Source organism: Alexandromys fortis, unplaced genomic scaffold, assembly GCF_014885135.2.
Source record: "Alexandromys fortis isolate MF-2015 unplaced genomic scaffold, M_Fortis_MF-2015_v1.1 scaffold_5, whole genome shotgun sequence".
Taxonomy (NCBI): Eukaryota; Metazoa; Chordata; class Mammalia; order Rodentia; family Cricetidae; genus Alexandromys; species Alexandromys fortis.
In genome coordinates this window covers 15,562,050-15,573,238 of record NW_026067924.1, presented here as the reverse complement: position 1 = coordinate 15,573,238, position 11,189 = coordinate 15,562,050, and the positions used below count along the sequence as shown (strand labels likewise).

Below are 11,189 nucleotides of genomic sequence, written 5' to 3'. Positions count from 1 at the left end.
GTCTGGGCCCGCGGGGGGGGGGGGGGGCATTCCCAGAAAAGGTCTCACATGATACAGGCAGAACCAGCCCATGAATTGGAGGTTCTGGATTTAGTGAAGAAGGTAAAACAAACAGCACCAGCATCCATTGCTGCCTGCTTCCCTGCTTCCTGGCTATGGCAACAGCGTCACAGCTGCTTGGTTCTCTGCACCATACCTTCCTGAGACGATTGATTGCAGCCTTGAACGGTGAGCCAAGATAAACCTGGCTTCCTTAAGTTCCCTTTGTCAGATGTTTGCCACAGAAATGAGCCGAGTGACTAATACATCAGCCAAGCCACCTAGGATGACGCAGTCTGATGGGTTTATTAGGAAGATTGGCCTTGACTTAGGTCCTCAAAGTGGTGGCCTTAAGGAGGAGAGGGGCTAGTGGGGACCATGGCAGAGTAAACCGAAAGGCACAAACAGGAAAAGAGAGAGCCCGGGAAGAAGAGACAGGGAGGACACACTGGGCAAAGCCAGGCTTGTCTTGATGATCTCCATATGAACTGACAGTTCCCAGAAGTGGAAAGTCTAAGTGTCCTTTAATACACACTTTAGCCTCTGGAAGTGCTCAGAGCTTCCGTGTAATTTCAAGAGCTGTTTGAGAGCACCTGTCTTAAGCTAAGATATTAAAAAGAGTTAACAAGAGAGCCATTCTGTTTTACATCCTACAAACCCAAAATCAGCTCTGCACGCCCGTCCCCCGAAAGCAATGCGGTGTGCTGCAGTGCTTCACTGTGGTGAAGCTCGTTTACGACTTTGGATCATGGGGATTCGTCATAAAACACTCAGGCAAGAGGCGCCAAGAATGAGGGGAAAGTCATTAAAAGCGCATTCTTGAATGTAAATGGGAAGGTGCTCGATGGTGACTTGTAGATAAAATTGCAAAGCACAGAATATGCGACACTTGTGTAATGTGTTTTTCTGCTTCGCTTCTCCCCCGTGGAATCACAGTATCCCCCCTTTCCCAGGAAGAACGCAAAAACAATGTCGAGGCCGCTGTCTGCTCCAGAGTGCTGCCAGGGTGGTCTTACCTCACAGTTGCTGAGGTCCAGAGAGACCCCCTTCAAGCTATGATTGCAGGCCAGGCCCAAGAGCAGTGCCCTGAGGGAAGGAAACACACATATTAGGTACAGCTTCACAGGAAGAATGACAATATGCACACGTTAGCATTCTCACCCACACAAAGCAATCACACACACACACACACACACACACACACACACAGCAAGCACACTGAATAAAGCCTGGAGAATGAACACATTTTCTAAAACCCGGGTCAGACACCAAGCACCCTCTCACTTTTTGAAAATGCCAACTGCATTCTGTCTCTGACAATCGTAGGCACGTGACACTTCTGCATTCTTCTCTCTGACAGGAGGTGACTCCATCATAAATGCAAGCCTTGAAAATACTGCTATTCCTATGCAAATAAACCCACAGCCCACCTAATTGCATACTGAAATCAAATTGTGTTCATCGTAGATAAAGTCCCACCTGCATCTGCTTGTGAACAGCTTTAATGATCCTTATGGAATATTATTAGGTGATTGCTACAGTGTAGCACAGGGAGGCTGGCTTTCCCTAAGGAATAGACAGCGAGGGCGTCGGGCCCCACAGTTTTCCAGAGGGCGAAGCGAGAGCTAGATGAGTTTGTTAAGTCACTGAACAGAATGTGCAGGTGAGGATACAGACACCCTGGAGATGAGGAGGCCCGAGTCGTGTAGCTGTGCCCCAGATCCTGGCCGTCCAGCCACCGGCTGCACAATGCAGATGCTATCTTGTTCGCAGGTTCAGGGGACTGGATTCATTGCCCAGATATCAAAGCTCAAAAGTGGATTGATTCCACGGCTCCAAGTCAGTTCTGTAAAGTCCAATACAGTTGAGCACACCTGGATCTACATGTGTCAAACAGCTCTTAGATTCTACAGAACAGAGACTCCGTGGTTAAAGGCGCCTGATGCCAGGTCTGATGACCCGAGTTCAATTCCAGTCACTCTGATGATTGACAGACTCAGTTCCTGCAAGTTGTCCTCTGACCTCTACACATATACCACATACTCAGCATGCGCACACACATACACACAAACACACATACATACACTAAATAAATAAATGTAAGAACAAGATTTTTAAAAATTAAAAAAAAATTCCACAAACTGAAAAAAGTCTTCAGTAAGACCTCAGGATAAACTTAGGCAGCAGAAAGGAAAGAGCCAAATGTGAAAATGACCAGGGCACAGGGCAGAGAGCGCATGCACTAACCGTCTCCTACCAGGCATTTCCTACCTGGAGTAACACCTGTTCCTGATGATCCCAGAGAATGGACCTCCACCCATAGAATGCAAGGGTAAAGGATATGTAGGATCAAAAGGGAGGTTCTTAGAGTTTGTCCTTGCAGCAATTCTCAGGCCTTGGGCACACAGTGAGAACTCCTCAGTAGCCAATGGGCAGCTATTCTTCATGTACAAGGGTCAGCAATAATTAAAGACTCAAACACTGTGCACACTAAAATTATCCTGAACATGCCAGTCTCCTAATCTACTCTATGGGCAAAAGGGACTAAGCACGTGATGGGTTCAAAATAAATGTCAGCCGAATGAGTATGCCAACAATATGATTAAAGTGCAAAAGAATATATGTAGGATACGGACCCTGAAGGGTGTGTACATGCACGTGTGTGTGTGTGTGTGTGTGTGTGTGTGTGTGTGTATACGCCAAAGTGAGCAAAGAGGACAGAGTAGTCAGTGCTCTCTTCCCATTCACACACGTGTTAGCATGTGTGGATGTTGTATGAGTATGTCACAACACATATATGGAGGTGAGAGGACAACTTTTGGGGGACAGTTTTCTCCTTCCACCTTCACATGGATCCTGTGAAGCTCAGGTTGTCAGGATTGTGTGGCAAGAGCTTATTCCTGCTGAGCCACCTCACCAGCCAAACGTTGCCTATTCCACATCCATAACTATCTTGCTGCAAACTGATGTCCTTGTATATGTGTGTGTGTGGTGTGTACATGTATATATGTATATATACATATATAGGTATGATATATAGTACATCTGACTACTAGTAGCTATAGGAATAGTTAAGCATTGGTTAAGGTATACACAAAAGAATGTAACCAGAATGGGCTGGACAGAGGTTTAAAAAGACAGTGGTACCTGAGATTCTATCTCAAGCTCTCCTCACTTTTCCACAATAGCTACATATGAATGGGGTTCACTGTGTTCTTTCTACACATGCCCGGGACACAACCTTTATGTGACAGCTTTTACAGAAGGCCAAAACTCACAGAAAGACTAATAAAAGATACAGCAACACCCATTGTGCCCAATACTGTCAGCCTGTGAGTCACTCTCCTGCCTCAGAAGGCTTTCTCGCAGGCGTGCTCTGCCTTCCTTACGGCACATTACTGTAACTGTAAAAGCTCTCGAGACAACAGACGAACCACTCACTTCAAGGGCTCCGGAGACAGTTTCGTGCCTGAAAGATTGATTTGCATCAAAGCCAGAGAACTGCTGAAAAACTGCTTGAAAGATAAGGGGACTTCCTTTCCTTTCCTAGGAAAAAAGACAAAAACAAAACACAACACAAGCATCAAACAAGGGGTTATCTTCTATCTGTCCTGCTTATTGGGTACGCAGACGTGAGATCCACAAAGTCATATCTCCAATAGACCTTTAAAGAAGGAACAAGTGTCTAAATGCTTACTTAAGGGCCTCAAACCCACAAAATAATTTATTCCTTTTCTTGATATCTAATAAACTCATTGTATTTTAGTCCGCTAATCTTCAAGAAACATGTAAAAAAAGAGGTTAGAATTATGTGGTATTCATTAAGGTTCATTCATTTACCTTTATCACTGGACGGTATCCGTGGTGCAGACTGATGCTGCATTGGGCAGTGGGCTTAGTGATAGTTCATTTGCTTGTTTGCCTCTTGACTTTTGACAGTACTGGAGACTCCACCTATGACTCCATGCACTAGAGGCAAGTGCTCTATCACTGAGTCACAGATCCAGCTCTGTTTTTTGAGACAGTCTCATGCAACCCAGGCTGCTCTTAAATCCACTATACAGCTAAAGACAACCCCAAACAAACTCCTCTGCCTCCTGTCTGCACTTCCCAAGTGCTGGGGAATAGGAATACACCACCACAGCTAGATTTGTCTTGAAGTCATCTTACTCTTGCTATGGACCGGATGTCGGTCAAACAGGTGGACTCAATGAGAGGGTGACCTGATTTGGAACTGAGGAACAGCACAACTGAATGGCATCGAGCCTGCATGACCAGTAGCCCATGTCTACCACACTCACACTTTAAACCTAAACATTCCAGGCCAAAATTGTAGAATAAAGACAAAGCAGAAAATGAAGTGGCTGGACGATGCTTCCTCTTGCCATGTCAGTCAAAACTGGATCAAGCCATGCTGCGGAACCAAAGCTGTACTACAATGTCTTGCAAAGGAACTCGCCTCAAGCACCCACAGGGAAGAGTGCAGGCTTAGCTTGCTCCATTCTCTGAGAACTGGGATTGGCTCAGCAGCAAGAAGCACTTAGCTGAAGCCCATGATGCTACTTAAAAAACGATTGCAAGTCATACAGAGGGCAGCAGGCACCTCAGGGGCCTAGGTCTGCCTCATAATATTCACCAGCATTTTGCATGTGCAGAGGTCTTTAAAAAAACCTGTGATACTTGAGCGCTTCTAAATCAATGTCTTAAAATGTGACCATCCCCAGCTATTAGGAAAGGAAAATGTAAGTCATGGGGATCTTGACCTGAGAAGGGAAAAAGTCAACTAGGAATAAGCAGCATTCTGGTCAGATACATGACATTAGATATTTCAGAGAGCTGCTTCCAGACAGTAGAGCCTGCCAGCTTGTATATAGTCCTGCTTATTTATTTATTTATTTTTGTAAGTAAGTGCAGTTTGCATTGCTGTTTTGAAATCCTTCTCTTCCTGCTTCTCTCCTTTGGGGTGGTTCGAACATTCCCTAATATTCATTTCCCTTTATAAGAAAGAGACAGTGACCTCTTACCACTCCAGTGACCGTGGCTTAGCCCTGTGAGCCTCAGCGACCAATGGAATGTGAAAGGATCTGATGTGACTCTCAGTAGGCAGCTTTCTGAGCCAGGACACACACTGCCAGGCTCGTCCTGCCGCCCCCCCCCCCCACTCCGTTCCATCTTCCTCCCAGGCTGAAGGTGACAAGGTCAGCCCACATGGGACCCTCAGAACTACCCAGCCTCTCCTGATGGGCAGAACTATGAAATCATTTGGGAGCAAAACCTGATGAGCCTAGCTAACAATCTATGCCTCAGTACGCACTCACTAATCTGAACAGAGTTACCAAGTGCTTCCAGGAGTCTATCTAAGCGAGGTGCTGAGTATTAATGGCTTAATCACAATCTTTCATCGGGATGACGTGGCGATGTGTTAGCACCGTTCTGCCACACGCAAAGCACAGTGCCACTGAAGACCGTCATGGCAGAAACCACATCAACCGAACTCCAAAGAGCTGATTATACAGAAACCTTTATAAGTGGAGCTGTCATCCTGTAATTCAGTTCCTCAGTCAATTACAGCTCTGTCAAAGTGAGGCTTCGTGACCTGCCTCTAAACATATAAGACAGGACAGCCAGGTTGAACACTCTCTCCCCATGCTGTCTCCCAGACTTTGACATTCTCTAAGTCACTCTGTTGAGGATTTGGAAGCATATTTTTGGTATGTAAAAGGGCCCGTCTCTTCCTCTCTCTTTTTGGTTATGTTTGCTTGTTTGAGACAGAGTCCTATGTAGTCTATGCTTTTCTCAGACTCAATATGTGACTAAGGAACACCTTGAACTCCCAACTCCCCTGCCTCCACCATCTAGGATTACGGGCATGTGTCCCCATATGAGAAGTGTCCATATCACTCTTGAATAATGAACCCAGAGTATTTGGAAATGTATATTGGTAATATTTACAAGGCACAGTATAGAAATAAAACATGCCACCAAACTGAATTTTCCAAACGAATCAAGTTATTCTCTTGAATATAGAAGGCTTTTAAAAGATTAACTAGGAAATATGGAGAAAACACTATTATTAGGCAGGACCCCAGATCACTAAAGCGTATAATGGGCAGAAGATAATCCATGCCACGTGTTCACGGTCCTGCAGGGTGAGGGTTGAATGGGACTAATGCACAGAATGGCCAGGGATGCCGCCCCTGTGAGCTCAAGGGCTTTTCATCACTCACTCAATGCAAAGTGGCCGCTGTTCACAAAGCCTGCTGCATCCGACGTACTGTGTCTGGAGCTGAGATGTCAGTGGAACCAGGGACGCTATAATTAGCCCTCCCCTCCTAAAAATCACAACCAGGAGCTCCAAGGTGACCGTTCTTGTTTGTTCCCAGAAGCCATACATATTTTCTTCTAACCTCATCACTGAGAAGAAGCTATAGATGTTTTTAAAAGGATTGTACTATATTAAGAGAGTACCGAGTATATGAATTCACGCACATATCTACAGTTCATATAAGAAGGCTAACATTATAGACAAGGCCCCTTAAGTTGTGTTTTAAGATGCAACAACAACAACAAAAACCTTTAATTTTCAAGACCCAAAAACTTACAGCTATGATGTAAGACCATCCTCCATGTACAACATTTAGTTCCCAAGCCGGGTATGATGGTCTACCAACCTGTAATCCGGGTTCTTGGGAGGTCAAGACAGGAAGACTGGCGTGAGTTTGAAACAGGCTACAGTGTGAGACTCTGTCTTAAGCAACAACCAATTCTCCTGCCATCAATCACTCTATGCTCACTAACCTCACACCTCATCAGCAGAAGGGGCTCTAAGACAGCAATGGTAGCAAGGAGACAGCCATACCTGTGAGAGAAGACGGATCTGGAGAGATTGAGCACGGCTAGACACTGAAGGCACCCCCGGAGAAGAGCGCTACACACCTGAGGAAGAAAGGGGCAGACGATGTCACTCCCACAGAATCCTAGGCCCATTGAAAACTTTACTAAAGAGACGGGCCTCCACCCCATCAGAGAGGCATCCTGAGAGCCCGAGGAATAGAAAGAGCATTACCAATTCCAGAGAACATTCTGTGTTAGATAAGTCCAGGTGAACGATGGTATTGGGCTGGGCCAAAAAATTGTACAAGTGCTGGAAAGAAGCAAAAGAGCAAATGTTAGGCTCTAGAAAGACATACCGCCACGCAAGGTGACGCTTCAGAACACAGTCACCTGCATGCCCCGACCTTCTTATCTGCTTCTCAGAAGGTTTGCAGACTTGCCGTTATTCTAGCCCCTTCCCTAGGAGAAAAACCCAAAGGGCACGTGAAGAAAAATTAAACAGGCATTAAAAAAAAAAAAAAGGCCAAGAGGAATGTTATTGCCACATGACTTTGTTCTCTTGATTAGTTCAATTTTTACTATATAATTTGAGCACTGCCGAATAACTTTAACTTTTTAGTTTGGAACACCACCTGGATTGCAGTTAGTCCATCAAAATCGAGTCAATCAAAGTACTGAGGAAAATACTATTTGAATTTGGGCTGGAGATGGTCTCAGGCTACGTTCTCTTTTCTCCAATATAGTGATTGTTCCATCCCTAGTGACTTCTAAAAATTTAACAAGACTGTCCTGATGAAACTATTAGGAAAACAGAAGAAAAGAACCCAGAACTAAAGTACTGCTAAAATTTCTTGTTTTGGGGGCACTGCAATGCCTAAAATTTCCTGACACCTTCCCCCTGTACCGCCACAACCTTAAATGGGCATGAAAACAATTAAATAAATCCCTTTGATGTCCTTTAATTTCCCCGGAGTAAACAGGAGCCAGAATTCCCCGATGACACAGTCCAAGTTTCTTGCCCCAGGTGACAACCTTCACTTCTCCCCTGCTTCCCTGAGTGGCACCTGGCACAAACACACACAAGCTTATGCTGACAGACAGAGCCAACACTCATTAAATGAGACAGTCTGACTCTATGGTACCTCAGGAAACTCCTTCCAGCAAGGAGTTTAAGGGAACACAAACCTGCAGATGCTTTGGAGTAACCAGAGGCCCAGAACAGACTACATGGTGGCAGCGTCTGGCTCAGCAGAAACATTTTGCCTTTATTTACGTGAAGTTCCAGGTTCCAGCTACAGAGACCTTCCTTAAGGCCCCTTTATTTTGGTGTGGTTTTGCTTCCCTCTACCAGTTGGGGGAGCTCTTCCTCCCTGAAGTAGTGACGGGGCCCTTAACATGTGGCTTTCCCAGAAAGCAGGCCGAGTCTGCACCTGATGAGGACTCTAGAACCTCGGTGTCCCTGGCTGGGAGCCCAAGTCACTCAGCCCCTTCACTGCACTCCACTGTACCCAGAGGCTATCTGGGACAAGCTGTACCCAGAACCAGGAAACGTGGAGCTGTTTTGTTGTCTGAAATCATTGTTCGTGTCCCTATTATAGATGAGTCTTATTACTTAATATCAGCCTCTTCTTTTTGTTTGTTTTTGTTTTTGATTCATTTATTTTATTTTAAAATATTTATTTTACGACTATGCTCATGAGTGTATGTATGTGCACCGTATCCATGCATAGAGGGACCCATAGAAATAAGAAGATGGCATCAGATCCCCCGGAACTACTATTATAGATGGTTGTTAGCAGCCATGTGGGTGCTGAGATCTGGACCCAGGTCCTCTGCCAGACTAGTAAGCACTCTTAACCACTGAGCCATCTCTCTTACTCTATTTTTTGAGACTATGTTTTACTCTGTAACCCAGTCTGGCCTGGAACTCACTATATAGCAAAGGTTGCCCTCACTCCCAATGCAATCCTCCTGCCTCAGCCTCTTGAACACCAGGAATGTGCTGCCACATCTAACATTCCACCTCGTTCACCCTTCGCGGTGCCACCATGAAGGCTGGGGTCTTTCCCAGGGAACTCTTTGCTTTCTCTTGGGAGGAGGTAGGTTTAAGGATCATCAGTGGACACCAGAAATGACAAAGGGAAAATCAAAAGGCAGCAGAAACAAGCTCTGCTAAAGGATTTCAAGTGTGAAGGGGGAGGGCTCAAATTAAATACATGCGCACACACGCATGCCCGCACACACGCATGCCCGCACACACACACACACACAAACAGAGCTTTCATTTTGCATTCCCTGTTTTATAGGTAAAGTAAAACAAAAGAAATGAGAATAAATTCGGGTGTTTCTCATCTCTGTGGTGTAGGAGTACACAAATGAAGGTCCTTTCCAAACGCTCAAGATCTGCATGCCCTGTTGCCAAAGGCAGACTTCTTTGAACTCTAGCATGGTGACTAGAAGGGACCGTTTACCATGTAATGAACTATAACTAACCCCCCACACAACAGGAAGATCTGTCGAACATTTATATTGCTATGCAAGTACATAAAACATCTTGTTAGAACTGAGGGAAAAATATTTATTATTTATTTACTTACTTACTTATGCCTTCAAAATCAAACTCTAATGAGTAGCTCCTGACTACTTTTATTTATTTATTTTTTTTTTTTGAGACAAGGTTTCTCTGTAACTTTGGAGCCTGTCCTGGAACTAGCTCTTGGACCAGGCTGGCCTCAAACTCACAGAGATCTGCCCAGCTCTGCCTCCCAAGTGCTGGGATTAAAGGCGCGTGCCACCACCGCCTGGCTCTTGACTACTTTAATCTTATTTATGGGCTAGTCTGTGACTAACAAAAGCTGGGCGCTTGGCTCATATTCTCAATCTCAACACCGAAGGGACTAAGTTAGGACAATCACCCTGAGCTAGAAGCCAACATTCTGATACACAATGGGTTCTAGGCTGACAGCTTCTCTCAAAACAAACAAACGTATCCCAACAACGCTATTTGATGAAACTGTTTCCCAAAAGGATGTGACCTCAGCACCATTAAGTAAAAAAGCAACTTAATTATCTCGCCAGGGCTACATTCAATTGAGGCAGGCTTCGGAGTTCTCACAACATTTCACGATTGAGAGCGTGGTGGAGGAACAAGCTGGGGTGACAGGGTTAGAAAGAATGGCTCCCTTGGAGAGGAAAGGAAATCTTACCGAGAGGTCATCTCCACGGAGAGCATTCCCTGAGAGGTCCAGGTGGGTGAGGGTAGAGGCAGTCAGAGGGTTGGCACTGAGGGACTGACAAAGGCTGTTCACCCCTGCAACAAGAGAAACCATCCAAGCTCAGCATCCACTCGAAGAAACAGAACAAGGCTTGTGAGCTTCCACAAACAGCCCTAGAGTCAAATCGAACTGCCCAGACCTGCAGGGCCAGAGCTCTGTTCTTGGAGGGGACCACTGATTTGGAACTCCTGGAGAATCCCTCTTGGGAGCCAGACTTCTCACAGACAACCTGCACTTCAGTCTTCAATTTATACAAGAACAAAAAGTGTTTTACTTTCAAGTCCCAGAGTGATGAAAGCCACCTACCTAGCTGATTTTGAGCACACATTCAATCCTACCAGATGATTCTTGACTTAGTGATAATAGTCAAATGATACACAGGCAAATACTGGTCAATCGTGCGACTTAAGTATTGGGAACTCGACAGAGGAATATATTGCGCTAAGTGCATTTCTGTTCAAGGTAAAATTTGGAATGAAGTGGATTTGTAAACAGTGGGATGAAATGCCCACAGTGTGCAGGAATCACAAAGACTGCTTCCTTTTGTGGTTAGAAACAGGGTTTCCACCAGGTATCCCAGGGCAAACTCAAACAGGAAGCAATCCTCCAGCCTCTGCCTCCAGCGTGTTAGGATCACAGGATCAGACCACCATGCCTGGCTAAAGGAGACAACTTTCATTTAACGCACTATAAAGTTTTATAATCAGAGATGGCTCAAGCTGAACTTAACTAAGCCGAGGGGTGATCGCTCCAATGGGAACCTGTAAAGGGCCCCTGAGCTGCAGGGAGATTGAACACTGAGATGTGGAAAAAGCGGAGACAGATGTATTGAGAAATATTTCAAGCAGGTATAAAGAAGAATTCCCTGCCTATCAACTCAACACTTATTGCTTATAAACGTAGAGTTATACAAAGACACATTTTTTTTTGTCCCGCAAGAATCTAGAGCCCTTCATGATAAATGTTAAATTCCAGAACAGTGCTACATACATACATATACATATATTATATGCATACATATACACACATACATATATATGT

The 11,189-nt window shown here is 45.0% G+C and overlaps 1 protein-coding gene across 3 annotated transcripts in view; it reads right to left on the bottom strand.

The window, feature by feature from the left end:
- The window catches only part of Carmil1 (capping protein regulator and myosin 1 linker 1), a 262,924-nt gene that overhangs the window by 82,341 nt on the left and 169,394 nt on the right, over positions 1-11,189 (bottom strand). For all 3 annotated transcript variants that reach the window (XM_050142253.1, XM_050142251.1, XM_050142252.1), the window contains 5 exons: positions 10,080-10,183; positions 7,106-7,183; positions 6,899-6,975; positions 3,481-3,585; positions 1,056-1,125 (listed from right to left, as the gene is read on the bottom strand). In XM_050142253.1, coding sequence (XP_049998210.1) covers positions 1,056-1,125; positions 3,481-3,585; positions 6,899-6,975; positions 7,106-7,183; positions 10,080-10,183 — 434 coding nt within the window. The remainder of the gene's footprint in view (positions 1-1,055; positions 1,126-3,480; positions 3,586-6,898; positions 6,976-7,105; positions 7,184-10,079; positions 10,184-11,189) is intronic.